Below are 23,556 nucleotides of genomic sequence, written 5' to 3'. Positions count from 1 at the left end.
TTCTCCTCCTCCTGTCTGCCTCTTCCGGTGCACTGCCCTCCTACCAAGGTGCTGCGATCCCCGATGATTGCACTTTTCCAGTATGGCGCCGTCCACTCCGAGAGGAGTGGCCGACGAGTCATCTGAACGATTGAGACATTAAGACCTTGTTACTGTTGCTTCATTGGGACTTGAGCTATCCACTTCACCTCTGATGCTGTGCTGCTACTTACTATTGCAGTTATGGGCCCCTTCATGCATTCACCAGTTGATCAGCGACTTTTGAGTTGCCTCTAACAGTGCCATCCTATTTGAGCTTTCCCTTGAGGACTTCTAGATCTTTAGCTATCTTGCTTGTGGTTTCCTATCTCAAAATCCCATGATTACTTTTTCAGCCAGGCTCCCAAGATTCTGCATGTGTTGACTCCCATATATGAACGTACGACTTATGGCTGCCCGAGCATATGCATGAACGGATACGACTATGATGATTGGACCGGGGACTACGGCTGTGCAGCCAGCATCCTTTGACAATGACTACCGCATACATGCGTTATGCGCTTTGTGCTCCATTTGTCCCTTTGAACTTCTTTCTCAGCAACCTTCCCTTTTGCGCTTAGTTGACGGCCGCCAGATTGTGTATAAAAGGGCCGTACGATAGATTGATATCTAGAATCAGAGTTCTTCTCTATTCGTTCTGAATAGTGCCTATGACATCCTTCCGAGCATAAGTCCTTGACACCATGACATTTCTTGCTATGTCTAAACTGTCTGCATTTTGCAACAAGCGTGGCATGCAAAGTCTTGCAAACCAACCGTACATTATCAGTGAATTCAACAATGCGAACCATATGATTATAGCCAAGACCAATGTCTGGTAATAATCTGCACACTGTTCCATTTCACTCTGCATACTCGATAAGAGGATCCCAGTCCGTGGACTCTAGAAAATTCTTGTGCCCTTAAACGTAGTGGGCTTTCTCCAAGGGAAGAGTGGTAAGTCCACCGGTATTCAGCAAAGGCATCATCATTATTTTCTAGGATATTGTGAGTGCAAGACATGGAATTATGTGTGAAGTCGTTGGTCAAACCTACGAGACATTTCAGATAGTAGAGAGGATAATGACTTGACCTTATTGTGGAAGGTGTGCTTCAAGTAAGGCCAATCCAAAGTCTCATGGTGAACTTAGCAGGTACTGACACTGCTCCAGTCAGCCGCGCTTCTGACTGCAGCTAGGCTGCATGTATGCCACGTTAGTGATCAAGCGCATCAGTGTTAGTGACGCTTAACCTTCAGAATTGGCGCTCATTAGGCTTAATAAACAAGGCTGAACGTATAAAGCAATGTTATGACCTGACAATTCACCAGGCACTCTCCTTTTGGTTGTGAAAAAATGGGGATAGGAATAAGCAAGCACGTCGATAGCTCCCAAACTTAACCCTAAGCTTTTCAAAATTGGTAGTCCCACCTCAGCACTAGAGACGCCCAATTGCCCGATCATGAACCCTTGGCCAAAACGCTGTCACGGGCTCGGAAATAATAGATACTGACGAAAAGATATTCCTATCTAAACTATTGCAGCCATCGACGAAAATATCGAGTCTGGAGAAAGAAAAGAAACGGAACCTATCTAGAGGATGGAGGCTTTCTTATACCACTGTACAACAGGGCTCTGCTCATGTTCGGTGTCGTCTGTCATTATTAGTCTTATAGGCAGTGTCAAGTTGTATGGGCTATGTCAAGTTGTATACACGACGTCAAGATGTCAAGCCGTCACGCTCAGTCCATCAGACAAACTATGAGCGACCTAAGATCTGGTTTCCGGAACTTGCGCAGTTGCACACGCACCAGCAGCACCACGGCGACTGCGCAGGGGAAGATTCGAACTTCAAGTCCTCAACGCAGGCATTGAACGGTCACATTTCCGTGAGACATCCTTGCGCGAAAAATCATGGTATGTCGATCGTTCAGACGATGGCGGAGAATGTGGGACTGCCAAGTGCTAGGGAGGAAAAGGCTATATATCTAAATTTTGAAGAGGGCTCTTGGCTACGTTTGTCACATATACGTGCTACATTAGAGATTAGACTCAAGGCTCTGGGTTGCCCATTACCCAGGTCTACAATCCTTTCTTGTCCCCCAGATTCGATAATCGCGCCGATGGCTACAGTAGCTTAGATTGATATTACCCGTATCTGCTATTCCGAGCCTGTGACATATACCACTAAGCCCATGCAGTAGGTATATAAAATCCTCTAATTTCCCGAAATAGTTTTGCGGGCGAAGGGGTTGTTTAGACGATCCTGGAAATGCCTTAAGTGAACAACCCTAACAAACCGCCTCCGGCGAGCACGCTGGACGAGAGCACTGTCTCCAGCTCTCAAACGACGAATTCTCACCTTCTTTTGATGTCTGGTGTCAATACTCATCATTGAGTGAGGAAACCAAGAAGAATTCCCTGTGGCGGTTGTGCGGACGTGTTGTGATCCCTCAACGCGCTCGCACCCGCCTGACCGCATAGAATGGTTGATGCCAACAAGGAATAGCTCAAGTATTTGCCTGTCTTATCTCGCTAGGATCGTTGGATTATAATACCATGACATGCTGGCATCATACTGCCCACCTACTGATACGACCATCGACAATAGATCGTGCCGCTATGCCTACGATTGATGTCACGGCGCTCTACTAGGATAATGGAACATCCAACTCATGGGTTCTACCTAGGTAGCTATTGACGAGAATAATCAACATGAGGAAGGAAGAAAGGGGGTGATGCTGTATTTATCAACAAAGCAAACAACTGCATCTCACGTGATAGCCAGCCAATGTGACCAGGCCGTCACAATTGATTAGGGTCGGTAGCGGCTGTGCTGTGGTACGCACACCGAATAGGCTCCCAGGCGAGGGATTTTGCTGAGGTTATGCTCTAGAACTAGGGATTGTGAATTGGATTCCCGCCGCCAACTTAACATCTACCACAAAATCTTTGAAACTACTAGCTCTGGCTAGCGCAGTCCTTAGATGCCTAATACACCTAGTTCACTGCCAACCAGCTTGAGCTGAAAAAGCAAGGAGGGTCTATGCTTTAAAGCTACACCCAAATGCCCTACGCAACCAGGCGGAACGGGGCGAGGAAAAGGATACGAACAGTCAAAGGCATAAAAAGGAACTAAATGCACTGAAATGTAGCTAATTAGATGCGGTCTGTCATAGCCCAAGGGGATCCATATGGACCTTAAACTTGAATGCAACAACAACAACAACAACTACTACTACTACTACTACTACTACTACTACTACTACTACTATTACTACTACTACTACTCTAACAAATCTCTCCGCGCATAGTCACGCTTTTGGACCGAATAGGCTGATCAAATGATTTACGATATATCAATCATTTAGGGGCATCAAAGACACTCCCCCCAAGGCGTTGCCGCCCCAAGGGATTAATTATGGGAGGGCGTCGAGGCATCCTATAAGGCTGATTCGACTAGTTCAGCCTACAAGAAACTCTTAAGATGAGAAACACGCATATATATGGCCCCCAAAGCATGCTGTTTATATTCTTCATTCCAGATCGCAATTCATCCAAGAAACCAATTCGATTTCTGTATTCAATATACAACATATTCAAGGCACCATAAATTCTCCAACGTCCTTTATTACTTCGATCTTCCTCTTTTTTTTTTTTTTTTTTTTTTTTTTTTTTTTTTTTTTTTTTTTTTTTTGCCTGGCGTTTGTCTCAGTCGGTAACGTCCTCGTCATCCCTCAGAGTCAACAAGTGAGTCAGCTGTTTGCTGACTTTTAGATGGTTCTAAAATTGAGGATAGGACCAACCGATCTGTTAATGGAAGACAAGGTGAAGTATCTATAGTATCAACCTCATAAAGAGAAGAGGAATAAACATCTGGTAATTGAGGCATTGTTGTCAATGAGATAAAAGGAAGGTAAGAGACTTATCCCAAATATGCTATAACTAAGAGAAAGTTATTCAATGGGATTTTGTATTCCAGACTATCACGGAGTACGGGCATTCACCAACAACGCAAGATGTTTGTATCATTTGGTCTGTTTGAATATAGGGTAGGAACCCCCTTCGCACACTAGATAGCGCAGCGCCGGCAGGCCCAGCTTCTTTCTTTCCTTCTCCATGTTAGTATTTCGATAGAGAGCCTACCAATAAATTTATATTGTTCGAGACTGTCACAGATAATCCGCTTGAAGCCTTCGAAAGATAAGATTTCCCGTATTGAATGTCAATTGATCGACTACATACCATGTGGCATTAAGAAAGCCCATTTCTGTCAAGGTGTACGGGAAGGGTTGCTGCTCCAGCAGCTAGTCCGGGTTGTCCGTCAGCGGAATCCACGTAGCTATGTCTAAAGAGCTTTCTTCTACAGCTGCCCTATACTCCACCAGTGCAGGTACCTTGTCATCGGCGCATGGCATCCCACATACCGATCGCACACGATTAGCATTGGTGTTCCAGGAAAGGTATGGAGGGGAACTTCCACCACAAGAGCGTGATTTCAAGCTGTGCTTAAGAATCTTCTCACCCGAAGGAGTGTGGTAGATAAGATATCTAGGCAAGCTGGGACTTGTTCTGGCTCAACTATATCCTACCAGAACAGTTGACCCTGCACGCCCTCGTGTGCTTCTAACTGCTCAATGGCTAAGTGACTTGGGGGAAAGGAAAAATGAATGGGGTATTGGATTAAAATTTCTGGTCGAAAAAGCTATGTTCGATCCAACTAGGCTCAAGAAAGAGCTAGGGCAGGATTTGAAAAAGACCCGTAAAGCGGGTAAGAGGAAGAACCGGGCTAAGGGGAGGGATGGCTGGGGAATGAAGGTCGAAGTCCAACTTGTCGAAGATAATACTTGATAGTTTCCAACGAATGTCCAGTGATATGCTACAACTGGGTAACGGACTATGTTCAAAAAGTTATTATGTATTATGAGTTCCTTTCTGCTTCATACCGCACCGATTATTGTCGAAAGCGGATGATCAGTTCATTGGTCATCTCCGATGTCTTCACAGGAAGACTGCCCTGGACAAAGTGCAAGTCCATAAGTGAACGGCTCAGCTTACGGAAGTACTAACCAGGCCATTATGTAGTTAGTAGAAACCACACAATGTAGTTATGTACTTGATGTTCACCCAAATACTTTATCGGCTTGAGCCGCTGGCCGAAATGCCAAGCCGGGGCTGGTCAGATGTGGGGTCCATATCTCGGTATTCGAAGCCGCTTCTGATTTCGTACGTATACGAACATATGCCCTCTTGGACGATTTATAGGGCCCAAGAGTATTGCTAGGGCTGCGGTTGGTATTGGACTTGACATCGGCAAAAATGCAGTTCAGTTTGGGAATGTACAGTGGACGGCAAGATATTCATACTCTGGCTCTGAGCGGGTAAATATCCCTCAAACTTATCCGCGGGGCTAAATTAACACTATATTGCCTGAATTGGGGATGAATTGGGGTCTCCACGGGGAACAACTACAGCTAACGTATTTTCTCCGACTATCGCAGGAGACTTTCCCCACGAGAGGCTTACTACTATATCCTAGCAGTAACGGGTTGTAATTGAGGTCAAAATGAAAATGAGGTCACCTGCGCACAACACAGGAATTGAAACAGGCAATTGGAAGCACCCGTTGACGATAACACCGCTTTGTTGACTGTAGATCATAATATGCTGTGGTTGCCGTCATCGGCGTGTGGAGGAATATATGCCTCATGGTCTGATGGCGAACCGGAGCAAAAACCAGTATACTAGACGACGGACTGGCCAAAAGGAACATTACCAATGCCGCGTGAGAGTGAAGAGAGCGTTTTCCATAGTTCAATTCCTCCAGACGGCAGAACTTCGGCATTGAAATGTGGGGTTAGTGAGGTCATTTTATGAGACAGCTGGCTCAGGGCTATCTCGGTGGTCCTTGTCTATCGTGTCCCGTTGTTATTTAAGCCTTTTAGTTGTGGTGAGACATCCGGCAAGAGGCCGAACCCCGGCTTTCCAGTCGGAGCCTCTTCGGCACCACGCGAGCCGGGGAAAGTAAACCCTGATGTGGGAATAAAGCATCGAATTACAGCATCACCCCAGAGGTTGACCGAGGAAAAAAATTTATATAAATGGATGAATTCCTGTTGGAAAGGAATCAGTTGATGCGGGCTCTTCGTCAGGGACTAGTAAATTGTACACCATGAAGACGGTGGATGCAATCCTCACAGGTTTGCTGCTGGCCTCCTCAGCGAGTGCCAGCACTTGCCAGGCCCCCAGCCCTTATACCGGCACACCTTTCAGCTATGTGCAGCCTCTCAACACCACCATTCTTAGCCCCTACGGCCACTCACCCGCCGTCTATCCTTCGCGTAAGTGCATACTAGACCAAATTCGGCCCTTTCCGTTCGACTGATGCTGACCCCCACCAGCAAAGACGACAGGTAACGGCGGCTGGGAGGAGGCAATGGCTAAAGCTAAGGACTTCGTCTCCCAGCTAACAGTAGACGAGAAAGCCTGGATGGCAACCGGCCAGCCTGGTCCCTGTGTGGGCAACGTCCTTCCTATTCCACGCCTGAACTTCAGTGGACTCTGTCTGCAGAACGGTCCGCAGTGTGTTCAGCAGGGTGACTACTCAAGTGTCTTCGTTAGCGGCGTATCCGCCGCTGCCAGTTGGGACCGGAACCTGCTCTATGATCGAGCCCACGCTCTGGCCAAGGAACACAAGGCCAAGGGCTCTCACGTTATTTTGGGCCCTGTTGGCGGTCCCCTTGGTCGCAGCGCCCATGGCGGGCGGGCGTGGGAAGGATTTGCCGCTGATCCCTATTTGACCGGGGTTTGCATGGAGGAATCCATTCTGGGAATGCAGGACGCCGGTGTCCAGGCAAACGCAAAGCACTTCATCGCCAACGAACAAGAGATACAGCGGAACCCTACCTACGCCCCCGACGCCAACGCAACAACCTACATCCAGGACTCGGTCTCCTCGAATCTAGACGACCGCACTATGCACGAGATCTACATGTGGCCGTTTGCCAATGCCGCTCGAGCGCGTGCGGCCAGTTTCATGTGCTCGTACAACCGGGTGAACGGCTCGCACAGTTGCCAGAACTCATATGTGCTGAACCATCTCCTCAAGAATGAGTTGGGATTTCAGGGCTATGTCATGTCCGATTGGGGTGCCACCCACAGCGGCGTTGCATCCATCGAGAGCGGAATGGACATGACTATGCCTGGTGGTTTCACTTTATACGGAGAGCTTTGGACTGAGGGCTCTTACTTTGGCAAGAACTTGACAGAAGCTGTGAACAATGGTACTGTGAGCGTGGACCGACTGGATGACATGATTGTTCGTATCATGACCCCGTACTACTGGCTCAACCAGGACAAGAACTACCCCAGTGTCGACGCTTCCGTGGGCCCACTGAATGTCGACTCTCCCCCGGATACCTGGCTGTATGACTGGAAGTTCACTGGCACGAGCAACCGTGATGTGCGCAGTAACCACAGCAGCCTGATTCGTGAACATGGTGCTGCTTCGACCGTGCTACTGAAGAACGAGAGAAACGCCTTACCCCTGCGCAAGAACCTGCGCAATGTTGCCATCTTTGGTAATGACGCTGGCCCCATCACCCAGGCCACTACCGTGCGTGGAAACTATCAGTATGGTGTCCTGGCTAATTCAGGATCTTCTGGTTCCTGTCGGTTCAGCACCTTATCAACGCCGCTCAATGCCATCAGTTCTCGGGCCGAGGAGAGTGGCGCAATTGTCCAAGTGTGGATGAACAACACATTGGTTATCGAAAATGGGGCGTCCGCGCTGTTGGACCCTCAGGTTCCTGATGTCTGCTTGGTTTTCGTCAAGTCGTGGGCTATTGAAAACGAGGATCGCCAATCCCTGGAGTTTGACTGGGATGGCAGTGCCATGGTTGAGTCTGTCGCCAACTACTGCAACAACACAGTGGTGGTTACACACTCAGCAGGAATCAATGTCATGCCCTTTGCCGACCATCCAAACGTCACTGCTATCCTCGCTGCCCACTACCCCGGAGAACAGGCCGGGAATTCCATTGCGGATCTGTTGTACGGCAACGTCAATCCGTCAGCCAAGCTACCCTATGTCATTGCATACAACGAGTCCGACTATAACGCACCGCTGACAACCGGTGTGGCAACCAACGGCACTTACGACTGGCAAAGTTGGTTTGATGAGGAGCTTGAGGTCGGATACCGGTATTTTGATGCCCATAACATTCCTGTCCGCTACGAATTTGGTTTTGGTCTGAGTTACACCACTTTCAACCTGACCAAACTTGTCGCCAAGGCCAACCATCCCAGCAATCTGACTACTTTGCCGGCACAACGCCCAGTTCAACCAGGTGGTAATCCAGCTCTCTGGGATACTGTTATCACCCTGGAGGCCCAAGTTGCCAACACGGGCTCTGTCGACGGTTTCGCTATCCCGCAATTGTATGTTCAGTTCCCTAAGACCACGCCGTCAGGCACACCCCCGAGCCAACTCCGCGGCTTCGACAAGGTTTGGCTGCGCGCTGGGGAGACCAAGACTGTCACCTTCGACTTGATGCGCCGGGATGTTAGTTACTGGGATACCACTGCACAGGACTGGCGCATTCCCACCGGTAGCTTCACTTTCAAGAGTGGCTTTAGTAGCCGCGACTTCAGAGCAAACACGACTGTCACTTTGGTGAAGTAGTCTTGTAAAATAGAGATGTGTTATGAGTTCTTATGTTAACAATGATCATGGTATATAGATGAATGAAATCTCTGGCGTTCTTTTTGGTCGAGTAGGGATATATCTTATGACTATGCTACTATTCAAAGAAAGTCGACGGATGAATGCGACAACCTAACGTGTCTCCGACAATATATGTATACCGAGGGATAAAGCTTTGTGCCGTGCTTTCAGAGAAAGCACCTAGTATATTCCATGGGTCTTTGTTATTGCCCCTAATTTATACCAACCTTTCAAACCCATCCATCTCTAATACTCATCTCTCATCTCACTACATCCTATTCCCTCCAAACTTCTTTCCCGACTTGACTTGAAATAGTCCTGGATGGAAAACTGACACGTATCGCCTGCCTGTGTGTGTAGCAAGGCCGTCAGCAACCCCTTTTCTTACAGTATTGTTTGTCAGGCAGGTGCACTTTTGGTTCTTATCTTTCAATGGTCGCCGCTATCACCAACTGGGTGCTCGATACAATCCAATCTTTGACAATGGCTCGACCGCGTACTCTCAAATTATGGTGTGCTGTTGCTGGTGATCTTACGCAGCCATTTTCTATAGGGTGTGTTGCAGAAAAAGGACAATATCGAGACTCAGGAAGAAGATTTAGGAAGAGATAAAGGAAGAAATCAGAATACAACAGCTCGCAACCTCAAGCTCTACAACCCTGTGTTACAACTTAACCATAAAGAGTTTAGGATTGATGATGATAAATTCCTACATCCAATCCACTCTTCCCTGAAAACAAGGATCCAGATGCGGATATTGTTGTTTTTGTGAGCGGAGGTGTCACTCCATCACCATTCCTGAGAAATGGGAAGAAGGAAGTATAATCTCCATCACTTATGCAAGCTGAAGAACTAACCCTTCCTTGATCGCCTTGATCATGTCTGCAGTCAATGGATCTTTCTTGGTGAAACTCGCTGCTTTACGCTCCTGACTGGAAAAGGTGGTAATGTCCAGGGAGTCACCACCAATCTTTGTCTTGCGGCGCCTACCATAAAAAGCGGCCTGGTTCTTACGCTCGTATGCCGTGAAAGCCGTCGCCCATTTCCAGGGGTCTTTCTTTGCAGTTGGAAGTTTGACATCGTTCTCCTCTGCCTCCTCCTCACCCTCGGCAATAATCTCATCAATATTGGACGGCCCGTACATGGCGATGTTATGTTTGCGGGTATATCCGAGCAGATAGGGCACAAAATTCTGTCCTTGATACGTCTTCGTCTTTGAGTCGGTGTCCGTGTTGACATAGCCGGCGGAGCGCACCTCATTGGCTTTGCTGGCATAAAATCCCATTATCAAACCGAGATTACGAATATTGGAGTTTGCGCCCAGAGAGTCCTGCTTCTCAAGCTCAGCGAGCATAGCGAGGAACATATGTTCAAGCAGGATCACTGTCTCTTGGACAAGATCCCCATCGTCAATCCTGTTAAGAGTTAGTTCACTGATTCGCAAACCAATCACCCCCTCCTCCCCCAACTGAGATAATAAGCCTACATATTCATGGGTACAAGCCAGTTGCCAACAAGTAACAACGCGAGCGCTTCACACACCACCCACCGCTCCTTCCAATTGCCCGAGGCTTCCTGGAAATCAAGCAGCAGATTCTGCGCCAGTTCGATCGCGCCGTAACCGGAATAGTCGTTGAAAATGTACATTGAAAAGGAATCCGGATCACGCAGATCCATCATGATGCGGTACGTGGTCAATTTATCCATGGCAGCCTTGGTAAACGTCCACGGATGATCAGGATGATCTGCAGCCGGCTTGCGACACAGACAGGTTTGGCCTCCGTCACACTCGATCGGTTGGTATTTCCCAATTCCACTCTCCTCTTCCTCGTCATATTCACCACCTGGTCGTTTGCAGACGCACACATACTCATATGCATCTGGAGTTTCCTTAAGGAACTTTTGATATGCCATGTCGGCATTGGCGGAGGCCGAGACAGCGGACCAACGCTTGTTACGAGGGATAGGAATACTCTCGGAAGCCATCTTGGCCGTATGAATCATGTGAATCAGATTGTGGAAAGAAAATTTGAGGTTGAGCAAGTCAAAAGAATATCATGTTGGTGATCCCCTGCAGTTTAGTAAGCCAACACACTGCCGGGACTCAGGGGTAGTTGTGTACGCAGCCCACTCGCGCGACCTGAAAAAGGACCCCGACCGACCTGTAACCACGGGGTAGTCTCCTCGCGCATGCAGCCAGTTTAACCAACTGATCTAGGACTCGTAGAAGTTATGGGGAGACACTTCTTTGTGGGACTAAAAGTGACCAGGTTTATTTTTATAGATCCGTATTCATGAGTAGTAGTAGTGGTGGTGGTGGTGGTGGTGGTGGTATGTATGTGTGTATATATGTGTACCTACTTGTAAAACCTCGCTATAAGCAACCCCGTTATAGGGGAGCCCCCGTTGTAAGCAATATGCAATCTTTTTTCAATTCTCTTATACATAATTCCTTATAACGAGTGATAGAAAAGCTAAATATTTGGTTCACCGCATTTCCACCCTACCACGAATTTTGATTAAGATGGCCAAACGAACTGCTATTACAAACCGTCAGCGATCCGCCTTCGTATCAGCATAAATTAAAGCCTTATTTAACTGGGATTCGGCTACAAAAGTGGTTTGAAGAGGTGTATAAGCAGAAGATCACTCCATCTATTATCTCATGGGCCCTTTCGTAAATTATAACTGGTTAGATACTGCAAAAGACTACCAGCTAGATGCTAAAAAGTATCGAGCAGAGAGTTGGCCAGATCTTGAGCAGGCAATATGAGTGGATATAGCAAGCAGAGACTCAGATTTCAGCATCTCAAGAGCTCATACGTGAGAAAGCACGCCAATTCTGGCCATCTCTCTATCCAGAAACAGAGATGCCTCAATTCAGCAATGGTTGGCTCCAGCGCTTTCAAATCGTCGAAACATTCGGTCAAATTCTCGCCATGATGAAGCAGGCAGTCTTTCTACAGATGCAGATGAGGAGATGATTAGTATTCGTCAAGTTATCAACAAATACGCGCCTAAAGATATCTTCAACTGTGATGAAACTGGTCTATGTTGGAGAATAATCCCTGATCGAAGTCTTACCACTTGTTTTATTCCTGGGAGGAGGAAGGATAAAGCACGAATTATTCTCCATTTTTGTACAAATTCTGACACCTCTGAACGCCTTCCTATATGGATGATTGGCACTGCAAAGAAACCACGTGTTTTCCAAGCAGCTGGGATCAATATTGAGAACCTAGGTTGCTATTGGAGGCATAACAAGAAGGCATGGATGACTGGAAAGATCTTTGAAGAATGGCTCTGTTGGTTTGATGCCAAAATGACTGGAAGATATGTCCTTCTTTTGATGGATAATTTCTCTGTTCATGAATCAGCTGTCAAAGAGGTCTCTTTACGGCTTCAGAATACTTTGATTGTGTGGCTACCAGCCAATTCAACAACAAAATATCAGCCTCTTGATCAAGGGATTATTCGTACGTGGAAGGCTTACTGGAAACGCTAGTGGCTGAGCTATATGATGGCTGAATTTGATCATGGCTATGATCCAATGGCTACAATGACAATTCTGAATGCTGTACGGTGGGTGATTTAGGCCTGGGGGGTAGATCTCTCTCAAAAAGTGATCCAGAATTGCTTTACAAAGGCTCTAACTGCCCAAGATGATGAAGAAATGGTAAATAACCAACTTTTTTAAAAGCTACAAGCAGGCCTTAATCAGCTGGCGGTATCAAATATCAAGGAGATCATGAAGATAGATGAGTTCCTGAACCCTGCGGAAGAGGAAGTCACGGATAATCTAGATGATCTGGATAGCCTTATCCTTAGTCAATTCAGCACTGAAGGCGCTGAATCTGAAGATAATGATGAGGTTTATGAAATGCTTCCTAAAATCTCTGCAAATGAGGCTTTGGAGGCACTGTATAAGCCACGATTGTTTGAAGAACAGCAAGCTGATGGGAACCGACACCTTCTTAAAGAACTTTTGCATCAAGAGCGAGCGTTGATAGAGAAAAAGATGAAATCAGTACCAGACTGATATTCGGACCTTTTCTTCATGAATGGAAGCTGTATTTACTGTATAATTTAGCTATATACAATATAACAGGCGCTGTCGACCAAATTCGCTAAGGAATGCCCCTCTATAAGGAATTTAGCAAGTGGTCTGATTTAATTGCTTATATCGAGGTTTTACTGTATTTTACGTCGGGCAGGTAGCCCTTTTCGGCCGCCTGCTAATTGTCATATCGCTAAATATAGAAAAGATATCACACAAACCAGATACATGTCGAGACTCCCACATAATACCCATACAATAATCATCCTTTCAGAGGAGATCACGGCAAATGCATGGAAATCTCCCCATACCGATAGAACACCCCATGTTCCTCACTGCTCTGATCCTCGTACTCCTCCTGATGGACCTCCAGGAACCCCTTCGTGGCAAGAGTAAGGACGTGCATAATCGCATGCGTAGCCACAGTTCGAGTCGTCTCCTTTGGCGGCAGAAGAGTCGAGAATGTAATCTCCTTCGCCCCGGAGACTTCACGCGGTGGAATTGAGAATTCTGTCATCCCTTCATCTCCGTCCTTCTGAGTCTCAGGGTCGTGTTGCTCCTGCATATTGAGCGCCTGCGCGTACATAAAGTCGAGAAAGTTCACGGTATCCTGATCGAGGGATGACTGGAGAACCTGTTCCTGTGAGTATCGCTGCTGGCTATCGGTACCACGGGTGCTGGTCCTAGCACTCTTCTGCGCGGAAGCATTCACGCCTTCGTCATTACGAAGCATGACATTTCCATCGCCATCAACATCAGCCTGTAAATAATGGCTCAGATCAAAGTCTCCGTATACGTCAATGTCTCCCTCAAGACCCTCAAGGCCAGTCAACGACTCAAGATCATAAGAAAACCCTCGACCAGCGAGGGGGCTCGCGCTTGTAAGTCGGCTTCGGGGTCTGCCGAATCCTGGCAGTTGGATACTCGCCGGCTCAGGCATACCACGAGACGATAACTCACTAACACTTCCGAATCCACGGAAGATGTTGGCGGATGAGCCGTGACGGGAGCTCTGGATTGAGGCAGTGATGTTCCAGGGCATCTGGGAGTTGTCGTCGCGAAGTGCGGGTGAGGCGTTACGGCCTATTTCAACTTCCTAGAGTTAGAGGTTAGATTAGTTTGAAAGATAATAGAAATGTACGAACATCACCACCACGCCCGACCTGGTCTTCACTTTCTCCCCTAGCACGAACTCGCCTTCCATCTTTATCAGAATCTCCTTCATCGTCATCCGCGCGATGTGCTCGCTTTCGCGCTTTCTGCTTTTCCTGCGGATTAAGAGCAGCACATAAATCATCGCCAGAAAACACCTGCAATGGGTGCGGCATCTGGGACGCACCCAAACCAACTCCCACAGAACCGATCCCTAGACCGAACACCCAGAATATGGCATTCTTTTTCGCCTGAACGGATATTTTATTGTTCTTCTTTTGCTTGAGTATAGCAGCCATGTTCTGCATGTATTCGTTGTTGATTTGTGCTAGTTCCGTATTGCGTAGAGCTGTTCGATTGTCTGCTGGTACGACTTTGGGTGCTCTATGGACCTGACGAGCTGTAACTGCTTGGTCGCCTTGATTATTCTCAGGCTTATAGGCTGGTGAATTTCCGAAGGGCTGTCTGGATCCAGCTCTAGCGGGTTGCATGGGAGTCACAACGTTGTGAGTATGAGTATCATGGCCTTCATCGCTGTCTATTGGCATTGGCTGGATGTCGTTAGCTAAATTCACTTCCTTTTGGTCTTGTAGGAAAGGAAAAGGCACCTGATAATCCCACTGGATATCATTATCTCCCATTCCAGGAAGAGGCGTCTCACTCAAATGCTTTCCACCAAACTGATCACGCAGGATGTTTGATCGGCGCTCACGCTCCCCAGAAAGCTCAATGATATTCCCATCCTCATCGAACTCAAAGTCGGGCTGCAGCAAGACACCAGTTTCATCATCCAATGCCCCCTCTGCAATCCTTCCCAGAGGTCTTTGGTGGACAGAGCCACTAGTCTCAGACTGCGAGCCAATCCCACCAAAGTCTTTCATTATGTCTTCAGATGAAAGGTCGAGTTGGAGATTGAGATTCTCCGGGAAAGTTTGGCTGCGATCCGGAGACCTGGTCCAGAGGAAGCTGTTCTGGCGGCTTGTGTCTGCTTGCGGTTCGAGGTTAAGCTTAGAGAGGTCGATTCCAAGTCCGGGGAGGTTGATTTCGGGTACGAAGGACGGGTCGTCGGAGAGGACGAGCTGGTCTGGTCTGTAATTCATGTTCAATAAGTATCAAATCTCAAAACTCAGGGCCGGACGAAGTTACCTCGCCTTTCCAGCAGCAGGATCCAGTCCTCCTCCAGGCAAGACCTTCAACATCGCTCTCATCTTATCGTGCGTCGCCTGCACATCAGTGAGAGTATAACCGCATTGTTGACTGTAGACTCTTGATACTCCGTACCTAGACTGGTCAGAATATTCTAATAAGCTTCTGCAAGGTGCTTACAACAAGCTCGACTGAAGTCTCAACGCCATCGGAGCTTCAGGGTTTATAATGACGTTACAAGCCCTAGGCACGTCGACATCCAAGATCGCCTTCTTGTTCAGTCTTTTGGCAATTGACTTCGAGCCCAATGTCGCCACAAGCCTGGGATTGACATCAGTTCTATAACTTCTTTGACTAGTGGGAACAGGAGGACGTACCAAATCGTAGCGACCCCATGCTCAGGGGAGGTGAGAACTAAGATAGAAGTAAAATAATTAGCAACCATGGCTTATTTGCTTCACTTGCAGTGCCAGATATGTCTCTTGCGGAGCTCCAGAAGTCAAAGGTGGGACTCACTATCATAACTGTAGAACATCTTAACTGTCTGACCCTCCTACCTGACGCGTCGCGTCCTATTTGTCAAACCTAGCACGCATTCAAGTATTGAGCAGAAAACTCGCGAGATTAAATACAAGGACGCGTGAGGAGTCGTTATCTCGTAGACGAGTTGAACTATTCGTCTCGTATTTCGAAGCTCGAGCCGTGTCTCACTGGCCATCAAATCATGGGTAAGTCAGTAGGTAAGATTCGACGAAGACATTCTTTCAGGAAAGGAGCTTAAAATAGAAACAAGATATGTACCTGTTCTCTCAACTGCAGCAGTGGTCCACGAAGCTGGACTAAAAAGAGGGAATGAAATTCCAGGAACCTCGACCCCAGGCGAGAAGCGGTCCAATTCACTTGGTAACAGCTCTATTTCTATAAAAAAAAACGTATCGTGATAAGTCTAGACGATAAACAAAATACTCGTTAAATGTCTCCCCGTGGTGGAGATGGAAAGGTAAGAAAGTTGAGATGAATGGTTGAAGGTGGGCGAAGGAGAAAGTGAGGTCGATAGGGTTGTTGTGCGGTGCACCACCCCAAATGCTCTTGAATTCACCCATTGTCCAATTACGTATTTTCCCATAAATATTCTGGGTTACAATACAGTGAATTTTCGAATAATTTGAATAACACCAAGTTCTTATCTAATATAGACGCCAGTAAATAAAAGGCAGGTTAAATAAAACATCATGAAGACATCTCAGTTGGCTATGGAAGAGCACCTGTAAAATAAGACATGACACAAAAATGTTCCCCTTATACAAATCTCCACAGCCCATAGCAACCGATAAAGATGCACGCAGGGTATGAGATGCAACAAAAAGAAAAAAAGAACACCCAGAATGGATTGAATCAGACATTTCGACTCCGAATTTTGCTCTTTCAAACAAAGGAAAGAAAAACCAAAAAAAGAAAAAAGAAAAACACGTGGGCATATTCAACATATTGCACAAGCCCTATCCTCCTACTATAACATGTCTATATAGCTGATCGCACCAGGAAATGGGTCTTCTAGTCGAGCGGGATACCCTCGTACTCGCTGTAACCAAGGGCCAGGTTCATGTTCTCTGTAAACGATAATTAGCATTTGCAAATAATCAAACAGAATGCACGAAAACTTACGGAGACATTGGGTGGCGGCACCCTTGAGCAGGTTGTCAATGGTAGCACAGACAACAACCCGCTTGCCGCTGGAGTGGACAGCAAATCCACCAACCTCAACACCGTGACGGCCAGCAATGTCCTTGACGAGAGGGGGCTCCCCAACAATCTTCACAAGTTTCTCACCAGCATAGCGCTCCTGGTAGAGGTTGCGGATGTCACGAGAAGTCATCTCCCGCTTCAGAGGAATGCTAATGGTGTGCTGGATAGAAAGTCAGCTCAAGAACTCAAACAATTAGAAGCATAAGAGGAACATACGTGAATACCCTGGAACCAAACAGCAACATGGGGAATGAAAGCAATGCTGGTGTCAAGCTGGGTGCTAATTTCGCGCTCGTGGATGTGGTCAGTCAAGCTGTAGGGGATGATGTTGTTGGTCAAGAAGTTAACGTCATTCTTCGGGCTAGGCTTAGTACCAGCACCGGAGTATCCCGAAACACCAAAAGCGGTAGGCTGGCCACCGAGGAAGGGAACCAGGGGAGCAATCCCGACTTGAGCAGCGGTAGCATAGCATCCGGGGTTAGAAATGCGGGTTGCCTGAGCGATCTGGGACCGGTTAACCAACTCAGGGAGACCGTAGGTCCAGTTGCTGTCGAAACGGTAGTCGGCGCTCAGGTCAACAATAACATTGCCCTTCTCAGAGCCCTGGTTCACAGCATCAACGAACGGCGCGCAGACACCATTAGGCAGAGCCATAACCCAGCAGTCCACATCACCGTTCTCCGACATACGCTTCACATCCTCTGGGCTCAGGTTCTCGTAGATGACCTCACGCTTTTCGTAGCCCTGAAGTTTCTTGCCGGCGAGCTCACGAGACGAGACATGGCGCAGGTCCAAGTGAGGATGAGCGTTGATCAAGCTGATGAGTGCCTGGCCGGTGTAGCCACGGGCACCAATCAGAGCAACCTTGGACGGCTGAGCGTTGGAGTTGTTCTTCTCACCAAGGGGAGGGTTCGGGTTCGTGGTGGCGTATGTCCGGGTGCCGTTCAAAGTCGGGCGGAAGGACGACCGGGCAGCGCGCAGGGCATTAGTGGTGGTCGAGAAGGTACGGGTCTGCTCGAGAGAGGCGGCGCTGGCGCCGACACCCTTGCCTAGCTTGGCAGCAGCCTGAGCAGCGCGGACGAGACGGGACTCGAGGTTGACTTCACCGAACATGTCACGGCCGTGCTTGTTGAATTCTTGCACCAATTGCTTGACCTCGTCCCCGTTCTCGATGCCGTACCAGAAGAGCACGTCTCCGTCGCGGCTCAAGCTACCATCGGCCTTGTCGAAGAACCAGGTCAGATTCTCATCATCTTCCTTGACGGTCCACGCCATCTTAGGGAAGTCCTTGCGGACGGCAGCGAGCACATTGTCGGCGACGTTGCTCAACCAGCCAGCCTTGGTGATGGTGAAGGTAGAGAGATGAGCCAAGGAAGAGCCTTGTTGAGGGGGCAGCGCCACGGCCAGTGCCTCCATGGGCTCATCATAGTATGCCTTGAACTCCCGCTCGTTAAGGCCGTCAACGTAGCGGTCGACGGTGGCGCGCGCATCCAGGCCCTCACGGTCCCGGACGAGAACGTCCTTGAAGCTCTGCAGATCCTCGAACTGCGAGAGGGCGGTCTTGGTGTGCACCTTGTTGCCACGGCGAATCAGAGTTCCAGCACCCGAGTCAGTGAACAGCTCCTTCTGCAGATCAGCCGGGTGGATGATAGCGACACTGGAGGAACGGGGCAGATCGTTGAGGAGGTCCTTCATCTCCTTGATCTTGAGACGAGTGCCGTGGCGCACCCACCACTGGGACATCAAGTGTTCGTATTCCTCATCAAGATTGATGGCGGAGATCTTCTCACCCGTGTCACCGTTGAACAGACCGCCCTTCTCAGCCAAGTAGACGATCTTAAGCGGCTGGAGGGAGCGTGCGAGCTCACCGGCCGCGACGTCTGCGTTGACGTTGAGAACCTGACCGTCGGGCGTCTCTGCCATGGAGGTCAGGATGGGGAGACATCCGGCCTCGATGGCGGACTCAATGGGCTTGCGGTCGACGCCATTAATCTTCCCCACCAGGTTGTATTTTTCCTTGTCAAGGTAGTCGGCAGAAAACACACCGGCCGTGAGCGGGCGGGCTCTCACTCCCATCCGTTCCAGCTCCTCGGTCAACTTCAAATTTTCCTCCATAAACAGCTTCCGAGCTAGCGCCAATGTCTTGCCGTCCGTTACCCGAATTCCACCCTCGAATTGTGGTTCAACGCCTGCCTCTTCCAACATGCGGTTCAGCTGGGGGCCTGCTCCATGGACGACGATGGGGTAAAGTCCCACATGGTTAAGGAAGGCCAAGGCGGACGAGAGGGTTTGCAGGTGATCGGTAATAATAGCACCACCGACCTTGATGACGGCGAATTGCTGTGAGGAAACCGAAGTGAAGTGCGAAAGGTACTGCTGAACTTCGCGCTTGGACCCAATGTTACTCAACAACTGAACGACAGTGGACCGAGTCGACGACAGCTGGGGATCGGCCGCACGAGAGTAGTGACGGTTCTGCAGCAACGGTGTCGCAGAGGCTTTCAGGGCATGACGAGAAGACGGAGAGCTGAGTCTGGCAGGAGAAACAGCGTGCGATGTAGAAAGAGCGCGGAGGGGCTTGCTGGAGGCTCTCCGCACGGCAGTGCGAAGCGACAGCATCTTGGTTATGTTGTTCTTCTCTTTCTTCTCAATTACCTAGCATGCGGCAACTCGATTAAATGAAGTGTCGAGTAGGAGAACTAGGTGAATTGAGAGAAAAAGATGTTAGAAAAGAGGACTGTGTGTGGGTTGAGGTTGAGTGGCGGGTTAAGAAGAGGTTCGGAAGAAAAAAAGACTTTAAAGTGCGGAGGGAGCGGGATTATTCCCACCAAAGGGAGCCCGCGATAAGCCCGTGTTTTCGGCCGGAGATGTTGGTGCAAGTAAAAATCTTGGAGACAATTACGTTCATTCGGGAATTTTATAGAGTATTTCACTCACCAGAGACTCTCTTCTTTTACGCGTGTTCTCCTTCTCCGTGGGAAATTCCCTGGGACCAATGCGAGGGCTGGTGGGAGAAAGGAACGAGACCCTGGCGCGGTGCCTGAGTGTCAATTAGTAAAGAGCGTGGAATGGATTGGTCTTGTGAAAAAAAGGAACAAGAGGAAGAGAAGAAGAAGAAGAAGCAAAGAGTAGGGAAATAAAAAATAATATAAAAATGTCAGTGCTCGGTTGCGACTTTCGGAGCCGGGCACGATGTGACTCCCACGACGTGACTCAATGGGAGGGGGGTTTAAACAAAGTAACTTCTTCTAAGGGCAGAGTAGAAAGCAATGAAAACATCTTATTCTAACCCAAAATTAAATACGGTCTCATTATAACTCAACTACAATGCTCCTACAAAGACAGAGTACCCCGTGCCACTGCAGTGTGTACAAAGTAGCACTTCATATCAGATGGCCGCCGGCACTCTCATTTGCTCTTCGATCCCACTCACTTTCAGAACCCCCATCGGGCTATGAATTTTTCGCCGGCAAAACTAGTCCTAATTCATTATCAGATCTTCCCTAGCTATTTAGCTACGTAATGAGAATCACGGGTATTAATCAACGCCAAACTCTCCACTTTCTTCGCGCGGAAGTTGGCCCGGCTAAGCTACAACTATAAAGTCTCCGAAGCGAACATCAAGAAGCTCCCGTTTACATAGTATGATTTTGCTTGGTTTTCTTCACTTTCAATACGCTCGCCTGTTTTGTTTCTTTTATTTTGTCGTCATGTAATCTTCAATTGAGCAGTGGATGAAGGGTTCTACTGTAAAAAGACCGGCAAATGGGGGTTTTTAGAGTAAAAAGATGGTAATATTGGCCTCGCCTCCTCTTACTGAAGTACCTATGAGTTCCTCATCAAAATGAATCAAGTCAAAATTTCACCTATCATAAGAGATACCCATATTCACTGTTTAAACTATCATGAGTTCAGCATGTGGGGGGCGATGTAGGTATTGAATGAGCTTCCCATCAAGCGAAGGCTCACCTCCGGACCCAGTCGATATCTTTTTTTTTCTCTCTCACCCCATCACAGCTTCATCAGAATACCCCATTACCCTCCCCCCCAGAGGTATACAACTATCACCACTACTACTACTACTACTACTACTACTACTACTACCACCACCACCACCACCACCATCCATCATGGCGGACGCGCCTGCGTCGTCTGCAAAAACCAGGGCGCGGATGCCACTCCCTTGAAGTGCGTGCTGCCCAAATGTAAGACCCAGTGGTACTGCTCTCGCGACTTCCAGAAAGCATACTGGAAAGTCCGCAAAGCGACTTGCGCTAAGAATGCGAGTGAGACGTCTGCTCCGAACGCCAAACACAAGCGAGCACCCCCACGAACACTGCAAACACTGCGGCTCTTCCAAGAATCTCACCGCGGCTGTTGAAACCCCCTTCCATCGCCTTGAAAGCAAGATATAGCTCATTAGATTCGGAGATCGAGTATAGGGCAGTATCTACTTTGCACGTGTAAATGATAGTCAGGTGACACCGGAGCTTAAGCTTTAGATTTTCACTGTCTTTTCCATCTCCCTCCACCCATTTACCAATCAACCATGAAAACCAGCAAGAAAATTGGCCAGAAAGCTATTTCTATTCGACCAAAAGAAACCCCCGAAAGACACCCCCAAAGTGACCCTAATCAAGCATAGTCAATACCTCCATCTCCCTCACCATACAAACAATACTAACCACAAACAGCAAGATGATAAGTCTTTCAATCCCTTCCCTTGGAACTTCACTCCAAAATGGCCCCTGGCTCACGCAGAATGCATTCATGAGCTTGAAAGGGTAGCCTCATTTCACAAGTCAACTTTTCAGAAGGATAGAATTGCTACAGTAATACATTGGCACTCCCCAATTCGCCCCTAGTGAGATATGTCCGCAAGGTTTTGTTTTCTTTCATAAGGGGAAGATGATTGAAGAGTCGGGGGTGCGGCTTGAGGATGGTATTTCATGGCTAGTGGTAAGTGGATTGTGTTGCTTTATGTGGTATGTATTTGTATTCGTTAATCACTTTGATAGGGTTGTGAGGATGAGGAAAGAAGTCTCTCATCAGCTGACCGACGAGCATACTTCCTTGCGAAAGCTAAGCCCATTCAAATCTGATACAAGCTAGATGTCTTCAAAAAGCGGTCAAAAACCGCTATCCCCACTCTGCATTTCCTTCGTACATATCAGATGGCTGTCGAAGCTCTCATTTGCTGTGGCCAGACCCTCTATTATTATAACGGGTCCAATATTTTTTTTTTTTTTAAAAAAAAAAAAAAATGATTGTCATTCGTTACTCGTTATTACTACATAGCTGCCATGCAGAAAGAGAAGTCGAAGATCTGATAATAATATAAATGCGAGATGAGTTCACTTGAGACGCCGGTCTCTCCACTCATTGTCCGGTCTATGCGATAGAGCTTCGAACTGGGGTGTGGTCTACGCGATTTTGTCCGCGGCTATCCCGTTTAGACCAATAAATCATGGTTTAAATAATAGCAAGTCCCCATCCAGGGAAAAGATAGACATGCTTCATTAAAAGAGGCTGTAGGAACAAGATCGAAGAATACAAAAGCACACGCAAGACACAGAAAACCGTACTGAAACACGAGAAAGCAGCAACAGCACCGGAGTATCATTTACATCTTCACCCGTCGACAGATCGTGACATGGATAATGCGAGAAGCCGGACCAGCTTGTACGTATTGTCGAAGGCATATCGAGGATTGAGGTCGTGAGAATAATAAAACAGAACAACAGACCGTTGACGCTTGTTGGAACGCGTGGGTAGAAAAGACGAGCAGGACGAGGTATTGGAGGCTGACAAAAGAAAAAGAACAAAGGAAAAAGGCTCCACGGCTTCGGATTACCGAGACCTTATCGTAGATGACATCCACTCCATTAAAGGCAGAACACGGTATTTAATGTTTAGTTGCGATAACTAAAGCTCACATCAGCAAATTACCCGAGCAAACTGAGGAGAAAAGTCTAGTCATACCGGAAGGGACGATAATCACGACGAGCAGAACAATGATGCAAATGACCAAGCATACACGCATCTTCATGTCCTTCCACCACATCTGTTTGCGCACGCGGTTGGCACCTCTGCGGAAGCCCTGCGCTGATACCGCCAGGTTGTCCGTCTTGTCCTGAAGAGAGTCTAGACGCTCACCACGTTCCGAAACACCGACGATGTTCGAACGCATCGCACGGATCGTGTCATCGATTTCCTATCGCAGGAATATAATATTAGCGCCATGGCCCATCAACACCAATAAAAATCCAATCCTTATCACAGGGCAGCAGTACTCACCCTAGAGACCTGCTGCGTCTTCGGGTCACCACCATGCTGCGTGGTGCCCGCGGCACCGGCACCAGCACCGGCACCACCATTCGAGCCAGAGGGGATGTAGGGGTCGTAAGGTGGCTCGGACATTTTCGTAAGACGTGAGAAATCGCTTTTGGACGTTTTAAAGTCGAACAATTATGACGTGGTGTAGATTTTTCTTTTGAGATCGGGATGTTATGAACTCGTTTGGGCGATCGGGGAGAAAAGCAGGGAGAAAACAGGTGTATCAAATGCGGATCGTAAGATGGATGCAAAAAAAAAAAAAAAAAAAAAAGAGCTCGATAATCACCGGTCCACGGTTTCACGAGAAAAAAGGAAACCGCAAAGGTAGATGTAAGTGGGTAGGAAGGAGAATAAGATGACGGGTGAATAGGTTGTCG

The 23,556-nt window shown here is 47.9% G+C and overlaps 8 protein-coding genes across 8 annotated transcripts; 3 read left to right on the top strand and 5 right to left on the bottom strand.

The window, feature by feature from the left end:
- Window positions 1-3,734: 3,734 nt before the first annotated feature.
- On the bottom strand, window positions 3,735-4,185 carry EURHEDRAFT_410803 (uncharacterized protein). The gene has a single exon (XM_040781447.1). It carries the CDS (start codon window positions 3,907-3,909, stop codon window positions 3,748-3,750), a length of 162 nt encoding a protein of 53 aa, XP_040640691.1. The 5' UTR covers window positions 3,910-4,185; the 3' UTR covers window positions 3,735-3,747.
- A 176-nt stretch (window positions 4,186-4,361) lies between these two features.
- EURHEDRAFT_529781 (uncharacterized protein) lies at window positions 4,362-5,076 on the top strand (the record flags this gene model as incomplete). The annotated part of the gene is made up of 2 exons (XM_040787122.1): window positions 4,362-4,522; window positions 4,565-5,076. The coding sequence occupies 2 exons, from the start codon at window positions 4,362-4,364 to the stop codon at window positions 4,866-4,868; spliced, it is 465 nt and encodes a 154-aa protein (XP_040640690.1). The 3' UTR covers window positions 4,869-5,076.
- Window positions 5,077-6,189: 1,113 nt separating this feature from the next.
- EURHEDRAFT_452154 (beta-glucosidase) lies at window positions 6,190-8,700 on the top strand (the record flags this gene model as incomplete). The annotated part of the gene is made up of 2 exons (XM_040784010.1): window positions 6,190-6,358; window positions 6,419-8,700. The coding sequence occupies 2 exons, from the start codon at window positions 6,190-6,192 to the stop codon at window positions 8,698-8,700; spliced, it is 2,451 nt and encodes an 816-aa protein (XP_040640689.1).
- Window positions 8,701-9,228: 528 nt separating this feature from the next.
- On the bottom strand, window positions 9,229-11,050 carry EURHEDRAFT_410801 (uncharacterized protein). The gene is made up of 2 exons (XM_040781446.1): window positions 10,229-11,050; window positions 9,229-10,157 (listed from the first exon to the last, which is right to left on the bottom strand). The coding sequence occupies exons 1-2, from the start codon at window positions 10,726-10,728 to the stop codon at window positions 9,578-9,580; spliced, it is 1,080 nt and encodes a 359-aa protein (XP_040640688.1). The 5' UTR covers window positions 10,729-11,050; the 3' UTR covers window positions 9,229-9,577.
- Window positions 11,051-12,408: 1,358 nt separating this feature from the next.
- On the top strand, window positions 12,409-12,840 carry EURHEDRAFT_410800 (uncharacterized protein). Its single transcript, XM_040781445.1, has one exon. The coding sequence runs from the start codon at window positions 12,491-12,493 to the stop codon at window positions 12,779-12,781; it is 291 nt and encodes a 96-aa protein (XP_040640687.1). The 5' UTR covers window positions 12,409-12,490; the 3' UTR covers window positions 12,782-12,840.
- A 239-nt stretch (window positions 12,841-13,079) lies between these two features.
- On the bottom strand, window positions 13,080-15,542 carry EURHEDRAFT_452513 (Rad21/Rec8 N terminal domain protein; the record flags this gene model as incomplete). Its single annotated transcript, XM_040784041.1, has 6 exons — window positions 13,080-13,895; window positions 13,945-14,379; window positions 14,527-15,040; window positions 15,098-15,232; window positions 15,278-15,418; window positions 15,475-15,542. 6 exons carry the CDS (start codon window positions 15,540-15,542, stop codon window positions 13,080-13,082), a joined length of 2,109 nt encoding a protein of 702 aa, XP_040640686.1.
- Window positions 15,543-16,651: 1,109 nt separating this feature from the next.
- On the bottom strand, window positions 16,652-19,462 carry argEF (bifunctional acetylglutamate kinase/N-acetyl-gamma-glutamyl-phosphate reductase; the record flags this gene model as incomplete). The annotated part of the gene is made up of 3 exons (XM_040783995.1): window positions 16,652-16,707; window positions 16,763-17,003; window positions 17,060-19,462. The coding sequence occupies 3 exons, from the start codon at window positions 19,460-19,462 to the stop codon at window positions 16,652-16,654; spliced, it is 2,700 nt and encodes an 899-aa protein (XP_040640685.1).
- A 3,184-nt stretch (window positions 19,463-22,646) lies between these two features.
- Window positions 22,647-23,362, bottom strand: EURHEDRAFT_346653 (SNAP receptor SNC2). The gene is made up of 3 exons (XM_040778423.1): window positions 23,141-23,362; window positions 22,826-23,057; window positions 22,647-22,768 (listed from the first exon to the last, which is right to left on the bottom strand). Exons 1-3 carry the CDS (start codon window positions 23,261-23,263, stop codon window positions 22,749-22,751), a joined length of 375 nt encoding a protein of 124 aa, XP_040640684.1. The 5' UTR covers window positions 23,264-23,362; the 3' UTR covers window positions 22,647-22,748.
- Window positions 23,363-23,556: the final 194 nt, after the last annotated feature.

The sequence above is a fragment of the Aspergillus ruber genome (assembly GCF_000600275.1).
Source record: "Aspergillus ruber CBS 135680 unplaced genomic scaffold scaffold00007, whole genome shotgun sequence".
In the NCBI taxonomy this organism is placed as follows: Eukaryota; Fungi; Ascomycota; class Eurotiomycetes; order Eurotiales; family Aspergillaceae; genus Aspergillus; species Aspergillus ruber.
The sequence above is the reverse complement of the archived record's forward strand: the minus strand, read 5'-3'. Positions and strand labels throughout refer to the sequence as shown.

Coding starts and splice junctions, on each gene's coding strand:
- EURHEDRAFT_410800 (XM_040781445.1), top strand. CDS start 12,491: ATGAAGATAGATGAGTTCCTGAACCCTGCGGAAGAGGAAGTCACGGAT.
- EURHEDRAFT_410801 (XM_040781446.1), bottom strand. CDS start 10,728: ATGGCTTCCGAGAGTATTCCTATCCCTCGTAACAAGCGTTGGTCCGCT. Junction 10,158..10,228: donor TGGCTTGTACCCATGAATAT/GTAGGCTTATTA, acceptor AACTCTTAACAG/GATTGACGATGGGGATCTTG.
- EURHEDRAFT_346653 (XM_040778423.1), bottom strand. CDS start 23,263: ATGTCCGAGCCACCTTACGACCCCTACATCCCCTCTGGCTCGAATGGT. Junction 23,058..23,140: donor AGACGCAGCAGGTCTCTAGG/GTGAGTACTGCT, acceptor TTCCTGCGATAG/GAAATCGATGACACGATCCG. Junction 22,769..22,825: donor CGTGATTATCGTCCCTTCCG/GTATGACTAGAC, acceptor TGTGAGCTTTAG/TTATCGCAACTAAACATTAA.
- EURHEDRAFT_410803 (XM_040781447.1), bottom strand. CDS start 3,909: ATGCCTCAATTACCAGATGTTTATTCCTCTTCTCTTTATGAGGTTGAT.